The sequence below is a fragment of the Danio rerio genome, chromosome 14 (genome assembly GCF_049306965.1).
Source record: "Danio rerio strain Tuebingen ecotype United States chromosome 14, GRCz12tu, whole genome shotgun sequence".
Lineage (NCBI taxonomy): Eukaryota > Metazoa > Chordata > Actinopteri > Cypriniformes > Danionidae > Danio > Danio rerio.
In genome coordinates, this window is record NC_133189.1 from 29,102,501 (window position 1) to 29,120,955 (window position 18,455).

The following is an 18,455-nucleotide window of genomic DNA, read 5'->3' on the forward strand; positions in this document are numbered from 1 at the left end:
CAAACTTTGGTTTCATTTTACAGAAAGTGATTTTTTTTATTCATTTATTTAATTACTCTGGTTATTGTTTTTTTAACAGTCAGTTTTGAAAGTTTATTACATTTTTTCCAATAATTCTTGCACGCTACAGTGTAGTGTCTACTAGACATGTCCTGCCCCCTTTAAGCTCCTTTAATTTGCTTTTCATTTGATGCACTTGATATCAACTCTCACAGGAAGATCTGTGATAAAAGCAAAACACTATTGGCTATTTTTACAAAAAGGGGATGAGCTACTCTATGTCCCTCTCTACCCTCTCTACCTTTTTCACTTGATATTACGCCAAACATTCAATAAAAAATGCTAATTTCAAAGCACTTCATAGGACCTTTAAACCAACCTGATGGTTAGAACATATTTATCTTTTAAGTGAATGTAAGCACGAAGTTGGGCCTGAAATCAAACATATAACATTAGATTATTATTGATGTCAATCACATACAAGGGGGGGCGGGGATAGCTTGAAACACTCACTGATTTGTTTTGGTTTTATTGTTTTTCTCTTTTTCTCTTTTCCTTTCTCATGTTCTTATAATAAGAGTACTTGGAAGAAAAGCTATTTATGTTATATTTTCTCCTCTTTTATATTCTATATTGAGGCTATGCACCAGTTAACTGATCTAATTAAGCACTTTGAAAAACTTATAGAGAAAAATTGTATCCTAACATGTGGTTAAAAGCTCAAATTCACTCACTTAAATCAGGATGTGTTCGAAACACTTGCGTTAATTGCTTTAGCTGTTTAACAGCTCTGTCCATCAAGTTAGCGAGCTGTTTCCTGGCCCACATGGGGCTTTTGTTGCTTTTGTTTACTGCAGTTGCCTAGTGTGTTTGTAAGTGTGTTGTGTACCAGCTCTTGAACTCCTGCCATCCAATCCGCTTCATCCTGTGCAGTCGTCACTTCCTTACCAATGGCTACTGCAGGCAATCTGTGCATTCATCAAAGTGTGTGTATCGGCAGTGGTCCTATCCGGATCCCCACTGCTAAAATCCCACCTCCCCCGGCTCAGTCCTCCCCGCTGACCCACCCATCCCCCCTTTCCTCACACACCCGTCCCACATGAGGCCCTGCAGTGTGACTCAGTGGACAAACTTACACCAGTCTAAGAGTGTGTGTCAGGCTTTCCACAGCCATCTCTCTTCCTTTTTTTTTCAGCGCAAGAACACCAGGGTTAGCCCTTCCCGTTCTGTAAAGGTAATGATGCATTTGGTTGTTTTCTTGGGATTGTTCTTGTGGTAAACCTGTCATTTCTACACTCCTTAAGTAGGGGTTTGTTCTACTGCAGTGCAGCACTAGTGTTGGAGCTCTCAGAGAGGGAGCGTATGCTCTCTGTGCTACATGCTGACTTTGTGGTTTTCGCTTTGAGCGTGCTGGCCTTGAACACTTGCTACAAGCTTGTTGTTAATGCCTACGGATGCGGTTTGCACTTGCAGTGTATTTTTATGTGCTTAAAGATGAATGTGGTTGTAGCTGGAAATGTAGAAGTAGGGTTGATGATATATGAATGTTTCTTTATCTTTTAAATGACTGCACAAATATCATAAAGTTTGCCTTGTCAGACTTTGACCCAGGTTTTTTTCTTAAGTTAGTTTCGGTCTGTTGGTCTGTGATTCTAAAGGGATAGTTCACCCAAAAATACAATCTTTTTTCTTCAATAGAGCATTAAAGAGTCATTATTGATGCATAAAAAATTTGAGAGTTCAAAAAACACAAATTTAATACCAGAGGCTCCTGACAATATATTGAGAAACTTAACTTTTATAAAAGCAAATGTATCACTGTCTGATATGATATGTTGCATAGGGATGAATGATGTTACCATATATGCGCAACACTGTGAGCTGATGCTCATTGTTTACAGTGGAGAAGGTGGACATTTGTGGTGTACTGATCATCATAATGATATGTACTTATTTTAGAAGATGATTGTTGTAAATATGCTCAGAACAATTTGCAAAGGCTGTTAAATGTAATAATTTAAGAATTAATGTTTAGTTTCTTGCATAGACTAGTCATTTCGGTTTGTAAAACCTCAACATGTCATCAAGAGCTACGATAGGCCCACACAGAATTTGTGCGTGCAGAAATCCTCAGATTTCCGCAGATTTTTATCCCATCGAGCTCATTTATTTACTTGTGTAAATTTATATTTATTTAGTTTTTAAATTAATGTCAGTAATATTATTAACAAATTTGAAAATGTTCATATGATTTATTTAAAATAGTTTGTAAAGTAATATTTTCTGTCTCTTGGTAGATGTATGAGAGACTTGCTTTGTTTACCAAATAAGTGGATCTAATTAGATTTGCGTTATAAACAATAAATAAAAGTTATTAAAGGTATTAATTTTATTTCATTAATTTAGTTTTTAGTAGTGATTCTTCCAAAACCATTTTGCATAAATAGGTCTGCACAGAAATAGCTAAACATGTCCACAGATTCTGTCTGGCCCTAGCCATAGGTATTCATTTAGTTTTGCCTGTATATTACCTGTGTGTTTTTTACTCAGATGGCTGGTGGCCATAATTTAGCATTTTACAAATCACCATTGACAACAGTTGAAGCTAAACATCTTTTTGGGGGGTTTTATAGAACTAAATCTGGCTGGCATAAATAAAATAAAAAAATGGTGTAAATAGAATTTACTAAATAGGCTAAGTAAATAAACATGAAATTTTCATGCTGGCTATGAAAAATATCACTATATTTATTGCTTTATAATGAAATGAGTTGTTCCTGCAGTCAAAAGCTGTCTTTGCAGGATCTATTGGAAGCATGGGGCTCTTTAGACATGGTGTTTTACCCCCTCTTGATAGATTACAATACAGAGCACTCAGCTCTTTATGGGTGGTCCATATATGTGTGACAGCAGAGTCTGTTTTCTGTATGTAATGTAATAGTCTTGATTGATGATTCATTTAAGCTATTTTTATGTGTGATTAAGTTTAGGGTGGGTTCTTGCAGTACAAATAGCATTCTTAAGGAGTGTTTATGCTGACCACTAATTGCAGCTACAAAGTAAACGGAAGTCATTCATTTTTACTTTGACTTAAGTATTTGACTTCACATTTTCAAATGTTCAGTGACAAAGTGAAGCATGCATCTGTCCACTCATGGTTATGGATCTAAAGTTTTTATTTTTATTTTTCAGTTCATTTTAAACTGAATCTATTTAATATATATATATATGTTGTGAAATCAAATGTTTAAAGTCCTAAAATGTAAGCTAAAGCTAAATGGTACTATTTAGGAAAGCACTTTACAGAATTAATAATATTTTAAATGAAATTGTATAATTTAATATTCTACTGTGTAAAAATAAAACATTATCGTTATTATTATTGTTATTCTTGAAGTTATTGAAACTGAAAATTATGGTAAATTCAATAAACAAATAATTTAGCCTTTCTTGGGTTTTTGCAGATGTTTTTTATTTGCTAGACATTCAATGAATTATACAAGTTGTAAGTTTTAGATGATAACAATTTAGAAAATAACAATAATAATATGTAATTTTCTCCAAGCACTAATGACACAATGTTGTTTGAAGTGTTTGTAAAGACTCAGTCCTTTCAATTTCTTTTATTTGGAAATCTAAAAACAAATGAACCTTTATGCATTTCAGATCGTCTCATGGCAAATTCCCTGAAGGCAAATATAACTCTGACTGTAGATGAGGAGACGGAAGGAGCTAAAGAGATGGACAATGCGTTAGAAGAGCTTGCAGAGGAAGAAGAGGATGAAGAGGAGAGGAAGGCAAGGGTTGCAGCAGAAGAAGCAGCAGCCAGAGAGAGAGCCGCTCAGAGGCAGCTCATGGCAATAGAGGAGATGGTGCACACAGAGAAAAACTACCTGAAACATCTGCAGATCTGCACGGTCACCATAAACAGCAACCTGCAGAAACTACAGGTAGACAAGTTTCAGTTGAAATGCAGTAAAAGTCTGACAGATTACATAGTGGTGGAAGGATTTAGTTTTTTCATGGCCAATTCTAATTGTGATTCTTTTAAAATACATTTTTACTAGCAAGCAAACTAGACACTTCTGAACTGATTTTAGATTTTTTTTTTTTTTTTACTTTATTGTTTTAAATTCCATATATTCTATTATTAAGTAATTAATTATTCCATATATAAAGTAAAGAATGATTTGACTTAAGCTGTTTGTGCTACATAAAAACATGCATTTGAGGGCAAAATGATTTGTCTTCCTGTGAAATTGTAGTTATTTTACAAATATTTTCCAAGTGCTTACATTTGACAATTTTAAACATAATATTAAAGCTGCAAGCAGCGATGATAGGGACCTCGCACCCGGGCTCACCGCCGCCCGGTGGCCTCAGGATGACAGAGAACAGTGAACAATAACAATTTAAGCCGATATATATAAAAAACTTTAAAAATCCACAGATTTATGCCAAACTTCCTCCTATCAGCAGGTGGCGCTATGACTGTGACTCAGTATTGTCATGTAGATGTCTTTAGGAGAATAATTTTATCAACCATGTGAAGTTTCAAGCAGTTCTGACATTGTTTGGCTGAGTTATAATACAAACTACCTTCTGCCAGCAGGTGGCGCTATAACTGACTCAATATTGTTATGTAGATATGTTCAGGAGAAGACTTTTATCAACCATGTGAACTTTCAGGCAGATCGGACATTGTGTGGCTGAGTTATGAGCCAAACTACCTTCTGCCAGCAGGTGGCGCTATGACTGTGACTCAATATTGGCATGTAGATGTCTTCAGGAGAGGACTTTTATCAATCCTGTGAAGTTTCAGGCATATCAGACATTGTGTGGTTGAGTTATAAGGACTTCCTTTTTCATGGCGAAGCGTTGAGGTTTGTCATGCCACCACAGACACGCCCCTCTGCGAAAACTCTAGATCTTCACAATATATCATCGCTTGAGCTTTCAGATACACAACCACCCAAATTTGGCGCTGATATGAAAAAATTTGTGGGATGAGTTTATTACTTTGTAAATCATGACATTTTCTGTGGCCAGCGGGTGGCGCTATAACTGTATCTGGATATCGGCATGTAAACTTGTTCTGGTCTGGACTTATATTAAACATGTGAATTTTGAGGCAGATCGGATAATGCATGCCTGAGTTATAATGTCTTCCGGTTTTGTGGCAAATCGTCAAAGTTTGCGAGGCCGCCACGGACACGCCCATCAACGAAAACTCTAAAGCTTCGCAATTTAACATCGCCAAGGCCTTTAGATGACAAAACCCAATTTTGGTGTCGATAGGATAAAATCCCTAGGAGGAGTTCGTTAAGATACAAAGCCTGGAAATGGCAAAAATGCCACTTATTTGCCGCAGGAAGTTAAAAATATCCGACTTCCTGTTTGGTTTGAGATATGGCTCCAAGAGACTTTTTCGTATGTTTTGGCGTGTTTAAGGTGTGTGCCAATTTTCATGCATGTGCGTGATTCGTAGATCAGGGGCTCGTCCGTTTAATTTTTATAGGTGGCGCTGTCGAGTCATTTTGCCACACCCATTTCATTATTGTTATGAGGATGTGTTCAGGAGAGGACTTTTATCAACCATGTGAAGTTTCAGGCAGATCGGACATTGTGTGCTTGAGATATAAGGACTTCCTGTTCCATGGCGAAGCGTTGAGGTTTGTCATGCCGCCACGGACACGCCCCTCTCCGAAAACTCTAGATCTTCACAATATATCATCGCTAGAGCTTTCAGATAACACAACCCAAATTTGGTGCTGATACGAAAAAATTTGTGGGAGGAGTTTGTTACGATGTAAAACATGTCATTTCCTGTGGCCAGCAGGTGGCACTATAACTGTATCTGGATATCGGCATGTAAACTTGTTCAGGTCAGGACTCTTATCAAACGTGTGAATTTTGAGGCAGATCGGATAATGCATGCCTGAGTTATAACGACTTCCTGTTTTGTGGCGAATCGTTAAAGTTTGCGAGGCCGCCACGGACACGCCCATCGACGAAAACTCTAAAGCTTCGCAATTTAACATCGCCAAGGCCTTTAGATGACAAAACCCAATTTTGGTGTCAATCGGATAAAATCTCTAGGAGGAGTTCGTTAAAATACAACGGCTAGAAATGGCAAAAATGACACTTTTTCGCCGCAGGAAGTTAAAAATATCCGACTTCCTGTTGGGTTTGAGATATGGCTCCAAGAGACTTTTTCGTATGTTTTGGCGTGTTTGAGGTGTGTGCCAATTTTCGTGCATTTGCGTGATTCGTGGATCGGGGGCTCGTCAGTTTAAATTTTCTAGGTGGCGCTGTCGAGTCATTTTGCCACACGCCTTTCCGAGACCCATAATAAACGTAAATTTTCACCACTTCTGAGGCGTGTGCGAAGTTTCGTGAGTTTTCGGGCATGTTTAGCCCCTCAAAACCGCGATTCATTCCGCGGAAGAAGAAGAAGAAGAAGAAGAAGAAGATTAAAGCTGCAAGCAGCGATGATAGGGACCTCGCACCCGGGCTCACCGCCGCCCGGTGGCCTCAGGATGACAGAGAACAGCGAACAGTAATAATTTAAGCCATTATATTTAAAAAATCTGAGAAAATCACCGATTTATGCCAAACCTCCTCCTCTCAGCAGGTGGCGCTTTGACTGTGACTCAAGATTGGCATGTAGATGTCACCAGGAGAGGAATCTTATCAATCATGTGAAGTTTCAGGCAGATCGAACATTGTTTAGCTGAGTTATAAGCCAAACTGCCTTTTGTCAGCAGGTGGCGCTACGACAGACTCAATGTTGTTATGTAGATGTGTTCAGGAGAGGACTTTTATCAACCATGTGAACTTTCAGGCAGATCGGACTTTGTGTGGTTGAGTTATAATGCAAACTACCAACTGCCAGCAGGTGGCGCTATAACTGTGACTTAAGATTGGCATGTAGATGCCTTCAGTAATGGAATTTAATCAACCATGTGAAGTTTCAGGCAGATCGGACATTGTGTGGCTGAGTTATAAGCCAAACTACCTGTTGCCAGCAGGTGGCGCTATGACTGTGACTCAATATTGGCACGTAGATGTCTTCAGGAGAGGACTTTTATCAACCCTGTGAAGTTTCAGGCTGATTGGACATTGTGTGGCTGAGTTATAAGCAAAACTACCTTCTGTCACTAGGTGGCGCTATGACTGACTCAATATTGGCATTTAGATGTCTTCAGGAGAGGAATTTAATCAACCATGTGAAGTTTCAGGCAGATCAGACATTGTGTGCCTGAGTTATAAGCACTTCCTTTTTCATGGCGAAGCGTTGAGGTTTGTCATGCCACCACATACACGCCCCTCTACGAAAACTCTAGATCTTCACAATATATCATCGCTTGAGCTTTCAGATACACAACCAACCAAATTTGGTGCTGATATGAAAACATTTGTGGGATGAGTTTATTACTTTGTAAATCATGACATTTTCTGTGGTCAGCAGGTGGCGCTATAACTGTATCTGGATATCGGCATGTAAACTTGTTCTGGTCTGGACTCTTATTAAACGTGTGAATTTTGAGGCAGATCGGGTAATGCATGCCTGAGTTATAATGACTTCCGGTTTTGTGGCGAATCGTTAAAGTTTGTGAGGCCGCCACGGACACGCCCATCGACAAAACCTCTAAAGCTTCGCAATTTAACATCGCCAAGGCCTTTAGATGACAAAACCCAATTTTGGTGTCGATAGCATAAAATCCCTAGGAGGAGTTCGTTAAGATACAAAGCCTGGAAATGGCAAAAATGCCACTTATTTGCCGCAGGAAGTTAAAAATATCCGACTTCCTGTTGGGTTTGAGTTATGGCTCCAAGAGACTTTTTCGTATGTTTTGGCTTGTTTAAGGTGTGTGCCAATTTTCGTGCATGTGCGTGATTCGTAGATCAGGGGCTCTTCCGTTTAATTTTTATAGGTGGCGCTGTCGAGTCATTTTGCCACGCCCACTTCATTATTGTTATGAGGATGTGTTCAGGAGAGGACTTTTATCCACCATGTTAAGTTTCAGGCAGATCGGACATTGTGTGCTTGAGTTATAAGGACTTCCTGTTCCATGGCGAAGCGTTGAGGTTTGTCATGCCGCCACGGACACGCCCCTCTGCGAAAACTCTAGATCTTCACAATATATCATCGCTAGGGCTTTCAGATAACACAACCCAAATTTGGTGCTGATACAAAAAAATTTGTGGGAGGAGTTTGTTACGATGTAAAACATGTCATTTCCTGTGGCCAGCAGGTGGCGCTATAACTGTATCTGGATATTGGCATGTAAACTTGTTCAGGTCAGGACTCTTATCAAACGTGTGAATTTTGAGGCGGATCGGATAATGCATGACTGAGTTATAACGACTTCCTGTTTTGTGGCGAATCGTCAAAGTTTGCGAGGCCGCCACGGACACGCCCATCGATGAAAACTCTAAAGCTTCGCAATTTAACATCGCCAAGGCCTTTAGATGACAAAACCCAATTTTGGTGTCGATCGGATAAAATCCCTAGGAGGAGTTCGTTAAAATACAACGCCTGGAAATGGCAAAAACGCCACTTTTTCGTCGCAGGAAGTCAAAAATATCCAACTTCCTGTTGGGTTTGAGATATGGCTCCAAGAGACTTTTTTGTATGTTTTGGCATGTTTGAGGTGTGTGCCAATTTTTGTGCATGTGCGTGATTCGTGGATCGGGGGCTTGTCCGTTTAATTTTTCTAGGTGGCGCTGTCGAGTCATTTTGCCACGCCCACTTCAGAAGACCATAAAAAAAGTAAATTTTCGCCACTTCTGAGGCGTGTGCAAAGTTGCGTGAGTTTTCGGGCTTGTTTAGCCCCTCAAAATCGCGATTCATTGGAGAGAAGAATAATAATAATTAAAGCTGCAAGCAGCGATGATAGGGACCTCGCACCCGGGCTCACCGCCGCCCGGTGGCCTCAGGATGACAGAAATCAGTGAACAATAATATCTTAAGCTGATATATATAAAAAACTTGAGAAAATCACAGATTTATGCCAAACTTTCTTCTGTCAGTAGGTGGCGCTAGGACTGTGACTCAATATTGCAATGTAGATTTGTTCAGGAGATAAATTTAATCAACCATGTGAAGTTTCAGGCTGATTGGACATTGTGTGGTTAAGTTATAAGGACTTCCTGTTTCATGGCGAAGCGTTGAGGTTTGTCATGCCACCACATACACGCCCCTCTGCGAAAACTCTAGATCTTCATATTATATCATCGCTTGAGCTTTCAGATACACAACCAACCAAATTTGGTGCTGATATGAAAACATTTGTGGAATGAGTTTATTACTTTGTAAATCATGACATTTTCTGTGGCCAGCAGGTGGCGCTGTAACTGTATCTGGATATCGGCATGTAAACTTGTTCTGGTCTGGACTTATATTAAACGTGAATTTTGAGGCAGATCTGATAATGCATGCCTGAGTTATAATGACTTCCGGTTTTGTGGCGAATCGTTAAAGTTTGCGAGGCCGCCACGGACACGCCCATCGACAAAACCTCTAAAGCTTCGCAATTTAACATCGACAAGGCCTTTAGATAACAAAACCCAATTTTGGTGTCGATAGCATAAAATCCCTAGGAGGAGTTTGTTAAGATACAACGCCTGGAAATGGCAAAAATGCCACTTATTTGCCGCAGGAAGTTAAAAATATCCGACTTCCTGTTGGGTTTGAGTTATGGCTCCAAGAGACTTTTTCGTATGTTTTGGCATGTTTGAGGTGTGTGCCAATTTTCGTGCATGTGCATGATTCGTAGATCAGGGGCTCGTCCGTTTAATTTTTATAGGTGGCGCTGTCGAGTCATTTTGCCATGCCCACTTCATTATTGTTATGAGGATGTGTTCAAGAGATGACGTTTATCAACCATGTGAAGTTTCAGGCAGAGCTGACATTGTGTGCTTGAGTTATAAGGACTTCCTGTTCCATGGCGAAGCTTTGAGGTTTGTCATGCCGCCACGGACACGCCCCTCTGCGAAAACTCTAGATCTTCACAATATATCATCGCTAGGGCTTTCGGATAAAACAACCCAAATTTGGTGCTGATACGAAAAAATTTGTGGGAGGAGTTTGTTATGATGTAAAACATGTCATTTCCTGTGGCCAGCAGGTGGCGCTATAACTGTATCTGGATATCGGCATGTAAACGTTTTCAGGTCAGGGCTCTTATCAAACGTGTGAATTTTGAGGCAGATCGGATAATGCATGCCTGAGTTATAACGACTTCCTGTTTTGTGGCGAATCGTCAAAGTTTGCGAGGCCGCCACGGACACGCCCATCGACGAAAACTCTAAAGCTTCGCAATTTAACATCGCCAAGGCCTTTAGATGACAAAACCCCATTTTGGTGTCGATCGGATAAAATCCCTAGGAGGAGTTCGTTAAAATACAACGCCTGGAAATGGCAAAAATGCCACTTTTTCGTCGCAGGAAGTCAAAAATATCCAACTTCCTGTTGGGTTTGAGATATGGCTCCAAGAGACTTTTTTGTATGTTTTGGCATGTTTGAGGTGTGGGCCAATTTTCGTGCATGTGCGTGATTCGTGGATCGGGGGCTTGTCCGTTTAATTTTTCTAGGTGGCGCTGTCGAGTCATTTTGCCACGCCCACTTCCGAAGACCATAAAAAACGTAAATTTTCGCCACTTCTGAGGTGTGTGCAAAGTTGCGTGAGTTTTCGGGCATGTTTAGCCCCTCAAAATCGCGATTCATTGGAGAGAAGAATAATAATAATAATAAACGGAGCAATTCCAATAGGGCCTTGCACCGTTCGGTGCTCGGTCCCTAATTAAAGCTGCAAGCAGCGATGATAGGGACCTCGCACCCGGGCTCACCGCCACCCGGTGGCCTCAGGATGACAGAGAACAGCGAACAGTAATAATTTAAGCCGATATATTAAAAAAAATCTGAGAAAATCACCGATTTATGCCAAAGCTCCTCCTCTCAGCAGGTGGCGCTATGACTGTGACTCAAGATTGGCATGTAGATGTCACCAGGAGAGGAATCTTATCAACCATGTAAAGTTTCAGGCAGATCGAACATTGTTTAGCTGAGTTATAAGCCAAACTGCCTTGTGTCAGCAGGTGGCGCTACGACAGACTCAATGTTGTTATGTAGATGTGTTCAGGAGAGGACTTTTATCAACCATGTGGACTTTCAGGCAGATCGGACTTTGTGTGGTTGAGTTATAATGCAAACTACCATCTGCCAGCAGGTGGCGCTATAACTGTGACTTAAGATTGGCATGTAGATGCCTTCAGTAATGGAATTTAATCAACCATGTTAAGTTTCAGGCAGATCGGATGTTGTTTGGCTGAGTTATAAGACTATCTACCTTCTGCCAGCAGGTGGCGTTATGACTGACTCATTACTGTTTTGGGGATGTGTTCAGAAGACGACTTTTATGAGCCATGTCAAGTTTCAGGCTGATCTGACTTTGTTTGGTTGAGATATAAGGACTTCCTGTTCCACGGCGAAACGTTGAGGTTTGTCATGCCGCCACGGACACGCCCCTCTGCAAAAACTCTAGATCTTGACAATATATCATCACTTAAGCTTTCAGATAACAACCCACCAAATTTGGTGCTGATACAAAAAAAATAGTGGGAGGAGTTTATTACTCTGTAAATCATGACATTTGCTGTGGCCAGCAGGTGGCGCTATAACTCTATCTGGATATTGGCATGTAAACGTGTTCAGGTCAGGACTGTTATCAAACGTGTGAATTTTGAGGCAGATCTGATAATGCATGCCTGAGTTATAATGACTTCCGGTTTTGTGGCGAATCGTCAAAGTTTGCGGGGCCGCCACGGACACGCCCATCGACAAAAACTATAAAGCTCCGCAATTTAACATCGCCAAGGCCTTTAGATGACAAAACCCAATTTTGGTGTCGATAGCATAAAATCCCTAGGAGGAGGAGTTAAGATACAACGCCTGGAAATGGCAAAAATGCCACTTATTTGCAGCAGGAAGTTAAAAATATCCAACTTCCTGTTGGGCTTGAGATATGGCTCCAAGAGACTTTTTCGTATGTTTTGGCGTGTTTGAGGTGTGTGCCAATTTTCGCTCATGTGCGTGATTCGTAGATCAGGGGCTCGTCTGTTTAATTTTTCTAGGTGGCGCTGTCGAGTCATTTTGCCACGCCCACTTCAATATTGTTATGTGGATGTGTTCAAGAGATGACGTATATCAACCATGTGAAGTTTCAGGCTGATCAGACTTTGTGTGGTTGAGTTATAAGGACTTCCTGTTCCTTGGCGAAGCGTTGAGGTTTGTCATGCCGCCACGGACACGCCCCTCTCCGAAAACTCTAGATCTTCACAATATATCATCACTAGAGCTTTCAGATGACACCACTCTATTTTGGTGCTGATACGAAAAAATTTGTGGGAGGAGTTTGTTACAGTGTAAAACATGTAATTTCCTGTGGCCAGCAGGTGGCGCTATAACTATATCTGGATATTGGCATGTAAACGTGTTCAGGTTAGGACTCTTATGAAGCGTGTGACTTTTGAGGCAGATCGGATAATGTATGCCTGAGTTATAACGACTTCCTGTTTTGTGGCGAATTGTCAAAGTTTGCGAGGCCGCCACGGACACGCCCATCGACGAAAACTCAAAAGCTTCGCAATTTAACATCGCCAAGGCCTTTAGATGACAAAACCCAATTTTGGTGTCGATCGGATAAAATCCCTAGGAGGAGTTCGTTAAAATACAACGCCTGGAAATGGCAAAAACGCCACTTTTTGGCCGCAGGAAGTCAAAAATATCCAATTTCCTGTTGGGTTTGAGATATGGCTCCAAGAGACTTTTTCGTATGTTTTGGCGTGTTTGAGGTGTGTGCCAATTTTCGTGCATGTGTGTGATTCGTGGATCGGGGGCTCGTCCGTTTAATTTTTCTAGGTGGCGCTGTCGAGTCATTTTGCCACGCCCACTTCCGAGACCCATATCAACCTGCTATTTACACCGGGTTTGGTGTGTGTGCAAATTTTCATGAGTTTTCGGGCATGTTTAGACCCTCAAAAGTGCCCCGATAGGGGGCGGAATAATAATAATAATAATAATTAAAGCTGCAAGCAGCGATGATAGGGACCTCGCACCCGTGCTCACCGCCTCCCGGTGGCCTCAGGATGACAGAGAACAGTGAACAATAGCAATTTAAGCCGATATATATAAAAAAACCTGAGAAATCCACAGATTTATGCCAAACTTCCTCCTGTCAGCAGGTGGCGCTATGACTGTGACTCAGTTTTGTCATGTAGATGTCTTCAGGAGAATAATTTTATCAACTATGAGAAGTTTCAAGCAGTTCTGACATTGTGTGGCTGAGTTATAAGCCAAACTACCTTCTGCCAGCAGGTGGCGCTATAACTGACTCAATATTGTTATGTAGATGTGTTCAGGAGAAGACTTTTATCAACCATGTGAAGTTTCAGGCAGATCGGACATTGTGTGGCTGAGTTATAAGCCAAACTACCTGTTGCCAGCAGGTGGCGCTATGACTGTGACTCAATATTGGCATGTAGATGTGTTTAGGAAAGGACTTTTATCAACCCTGTGAAGTTTCAGGCTGATTGGACATTGTGTGGCTGAGTTATAAGCAAAACTACCTTCTGTCACTAGGTGGCGCTATGACTGACTCAATATTGGCATTTAGATGTCTTCAGGAGAGGAATTTAATCAACCATGTAAAGTTTCAGGCAGATCAGACATTGTGTGGTTGAGTTATAAGGACTTCCTTTTTCATGACGAAGCGTTGAGGTTTGTCATGCCGCCACGGACACGCCCTTCTGCAAAAACTCTAGATCTTTACAATATATCATCGATAGAGCTTTCAGATGACACCACTCTATTTTGGTGCTGATACGGGAAAGTTTGTGGAAGGAGTTTGTTACAGTGTCAAACATGTCATTTCTTGTGGCCAGCAGGTGGCGCTATAACTGTAACTAGATATCGGCACGTAAACCTGATCAGGTCAGGACTGTTATTAAATGTGTGAATTTTGAGGCAGATCGGATAATGCATGCCAGAGTTATAAAGACTTCCTGTTTTGTGGCGAATCATCAAAGTTTGCGAGGCCGCCACGGACACGCCCATCAATGAAAACTCTAAAGCTTCGCAATTTAACATCACCAAGGCTTTAAGATGACAAAACTCAATTTTGGTGTTTATCAGATAAAATCCCTAGGAGGAGTTCGTTAAAATACAACGCCTGAAAATGGCAAAAGCACCACTTTTTCGCCACAGGAAGTTAAAAATATCCGACTTCCTGTTGGGTTTGAGATATGGCTCCAAGAGACTTTTTCATATGTTTTGCCATGTTTGAGGTGTGTGCCAATTTTTGTGCATGTGCGTGATTCGTAGATCGGGGGCTCGTCCGTTTAATTTTTCTAGGTGGCGCTGTCGAGTCATTTTGCCATGCCCACTTCAATATTGTTATGTGGATGTGTTCAAGAGATGACGTTTATCAACCATGTGAAGTTTCAGGCAGATCGGACATTGTGTGGTTGTGTTATATGGACTTCCTGTTCCATGGCGAAGCGTTGAGGTTTGTCATACTGCCACGGACACACCCCTCTGCGAAAACTCTAGATCTTCACAATATAACATCGCTAGAGCTTTCAGATAACACCACTCAATTTTGGTGTTGATACGATAAAATTTGTGGGAGGAGTTTATAACTCCGTAAATCATGTCATTTCCTGTGGCCAGCAGGTGGTGCTGTAACTGTATCTGGATATTGGCATGTAAACGTGTTCAGGTCAGGACTCTTATCAAGCTTGTGAATTTTGAGGCAGATCTGATAATGCATGCCTGAGTTATAACGACTTCCTCTTTTGCGGCGATCTTCAAAGTTTGCGAGGCCGCCACGGACACGCCCATCGACGAAAACTCTAAAGCTTCGCAATTTAACATCGCCAAGGCCTTTAGATGACAAAACCCAATTTTGGTGTCGATCGGATAAAATCCCTAGGAGGAGTTCGTTAAAATACAACGCCTGGAAATGGCAAAAACGCCACTTTTTCGCCGCAGGAAGTTAAAAATATCCGACTTCCTGTTGGGTTTGAGATATGGCTCCAAGAGACTTTTTCGTATGTTTTGGCATGTTTGAGGTGTGTGCCAATTTTCGTGCATCTGCATGATTCGTGGATCGGGGGCTCGTCCGTTTAATTTTTCTAGGTGGCGCTATCGAGTCATTTTGCCACGCCCACTTCCGAAGGCCATAACAAACGTAAATTTTCGCCACTTCTGAGGCGTGTGCAAAGTTGCGTGAGTTTTCGGGCATGTTTAGCCCCTCAAAATCGCGATTCATTCCGCAGGAGAATAATAATAATAATAATAATAATAAACGGAGCAATTCCAATAGGGCCTTGCACCGTTCGGTGCTCGGTCCCTAATAATAATAATAATTAAAGCTGCAAGCAGCGATGATAGGGACCTCGCACCCGGGCTCACCGCCGCCCGGTGACCTTACGATGACAGAGAACAGCGAACAATAATAATTTAAGCCAATATATAAAAAATGATCTAAGAAAATCACAGATTTATGCCAAACTTCCTCCTGTCAGCAGGTGGCGCTATAACTGTGACTTAAGATTGGCATGTAGATGTCTTCCGGAGAGGAATCTTATCAACCATGTGAAGTTTCAGGCACATGGGACATTGTTTGGCTGAGTTATAAGCCAAACTACCTTCTGCCAGCAGGTGGCGTTTTGACTGACTCAATGTTGTTATGTGGATGTGTTCAGGAGCGGACTTTTATTAACCATGTGAAGTTTCAGGCAGATCAGAGATTGTATGGAGATTGTGTTATAAGACAAACTACATTCTGCCAGCAGGTGGCGCTATGAAAGACTCAATATTATTATATAGATCTGTTTAGGAGAGGACTTTCATCAACCATGTGACATTTTAGGCAGATCTGACATTGTGTGGCCAAGTTACAAGCCAAAATTCCTTCTGCCAGCAGGTGGCGCTATGACTATGACTCAATATTATTATGTAGATGTGCTCAAGAGAGGACTTTCATCAACCATGTGAAGTTTCAGGCAGATCGGACATTGTGTGGCCGGGTTACAAGCCAAACTACCTTCTGCCAGCAGGTGGCGCTATGACTGACTCAATATTGTCATGTGGATGTGTTCAGGAGAGGACCTTTATCAATCATGTGAAGTTTCAGGCAGATCAGACATTGTGTGGTTGAGTTATAAGAAATTCCTGTTTCATGGCGAAGCGTTGAGGTTTGTCATGCCGCCACAGACACGCCCCTCTGCAAAAACTCTAGATCTTCACAATATATCACCGATAGAGCTTTCAGATGACACCACTCTATTTTGGTGCTGATACGGGAAAGTTTGTGGGAGGAGTTTGTTACAGTGTCAAACATGTCATTTCCTGTGGCCAGCAGGTGGCGCTATAACTGTAACTGGATATCGGCACGTAAACCTGATCAGGTCAGGACTGTTATGAAATGTGTGAATTTTGAGGCAGATCGAATATTGCATGCCAGAGTTATAAAGACTTCCTGTTTTGTGGCGAATCATCAAAGTTTGCGAGGCCGCCACGGACACGCGCATCGATGAAAACTCTAAAGCTTCGCAATTTAACATCACCAAGGCTTTAAGTTGACAAAACCCAATTTTGGTGTTTATCAGATAAAATCCCTAGAAGGAGTTCATTAAAATACAACGCCTGAAAATGGCAAAAACGCCACTTTTTCGCCACAGGAAGTTAATAATATCCGACTTCCTGTTGGGTTTGAGATATGGCTCCAAGAGACTTTTTCGTATGTTTTGCCATGTTTGAGGTGTGTGCCAATTTTTGTGCATGTGCGTGATTCGTAGATCGGGGGCTCGTCCGTTTAATTTTTCTAGGTGGCGCTGTCGAGTCATTTTGCCACGCCCACTTCAATATTGTTATGTGGATGTGTTCAGGAGAGGACGTTTATTAATCATGTGAAGTTTCAGGCAGATCAGACATTGTGTGGTTGTGTTATAAGGACTTCCTGTTCCATGGCGAAGCGTTGAGGTTTGTCATGCTGCCACGGACACGCCCCTTTGTAAAAACTCTAGATCTTCACTATATATCATCACTAGAGCTTTCAGATAACACCACTTAATTTTGGTGCTGATACGATCAAATTTGTGGGAGGAGTTTATAACTCCGTAAATCATGTCATTTCCTGTGGCCAGCAGGTGGCGCTGTAACTGTATCTGGATATCAGCATGTAAACATGTTCAGGTCAGGACGCTTATCAAGCGTGTGAATTTTGAGGCAGATCAGATAATGCATGCCTGAGTTATAACGACTTCTTGTTTTGTGGCGAATCGTCAAAGTTTGCGAGGCCGCCACGGACACGCCCATCGATGAAAACTCTAAAGCTTCGCAATTTAACATCGCCAATGCCTTTAGATGATAAAAGCCAATTTTGGTGTTGATCGGATAAAATCCCTTGGAGGAGTTCGTTAAAATACAACGCCTGGAAATGGCAAAAACGCCACTTTTTCGCCGCAGGAAGTCAAAAATATCCGACTTCCTGTTGGGTTTGAGATATGGCTCCAAGAGACTTTTTCGTATGTTTTTGTGTGTTTGAGGTGTGTGCCAATTTTCATGCATGTGCGTGATTTGTATATCGGGGGCTCGTCCGTTTAATTTTTCTAGGTGGCGCTGTCGAGTCATTTTGCCACGCCCACTTCCGAAGCCCATAACAAACGTAAATTTTCGCCACTTCTGAGGCGTGTGCAAAGTTGCGTGAGTTTTCGGGCATGTTTAGCCCCTCAAAACTGCGATTCATTCCGCGGAAGAAGAAGAAGAAGAAGAATAATAATAAACAGAGCAATTCCAATAGGGCCTACGCACCGTTTCGGTGCTCGGTCCCTAATAAACGGAGCAATTCCAATAGGGCCTTGCACCGTTCGGTGCTCGGTCCCTAATAAACAGAGCAATTCCAATAGGGCCTACGCACCGTTTCGGTGCTCGGTCCCTAATAATAAACGGAGCAATTCCAATAGGGCCTTGCACCGTTCGGTGCTCGGTCCCTAAATAAGAAACGGAGCAATTCCAATAGGGCCTTGCACCGTTCGGTGCTCGGTCCCTAATTAATTATTTTAAAAAAATAGTTTTTGCTATGATGACAATAAATTATATGTTACTAGTTGTTTTGCAAGATAGTATTCAGCCTAAAATACAAATTAAAGGCTTAACTAGGATTAGTTAATTACAGTACCTAGGTATTCAAGTATTTTGAATGTTAGACAAGTCATTGAACAACAGTGTTTTTTTCTGTAGCCAATTGAAAAAACTTTTTAAAAAAAACTGCTTTTATCTCAACCAAACTAAAAGAAAAAGACTTTCTCCAGAAGAAAAAATAATATCGGAATTACTGTGAAAATTTCCTATAGATATGCAAGTTCACTCTCTGTCTATAGATGGT

The 18,455-nt window shown here is 41.3% G+C and overlaps 1 protein-coding gene across 14 annotated transcripts in view; it reads left to right on the forward strand.

Moving 5' to 3' along the window:
• arhgef37 (Rho guanine nucleotide exchange factor (GEF) 37) overlaps window positions 1-18,455 on the forward strand; it is a 105,721-nt gene that overhangs the window by 3,811 nt on the left and 83,455 nt on the right. For 7 of the 14 annotated variants that reach the window (XM_073921854.1, XM_073921858.1, XM_073921856.1 and 4 more), the window contains exons 1-2: window positions 1,122-1,234; window positions 3,667-3,950. In XM_073921854.1, the coding sequence (XP_073777955.1) occupies window positions 3,675-3,950 (276 nt within the window). In that variant the 5' untranslated portion in view covers window positions 1,122-1,234; window positions 3,667-3,674. Of the gene's footprint in view, window positions 1-1,121; window positions 1,235-3,666; window positions 3,951-18,455 lie in introns of those variants that run through there. The other 7 variants (XR_012389761.1, XM_073921857.1, XM_073921855.1 and 4 more) reach the window with 1 other exon arrangement.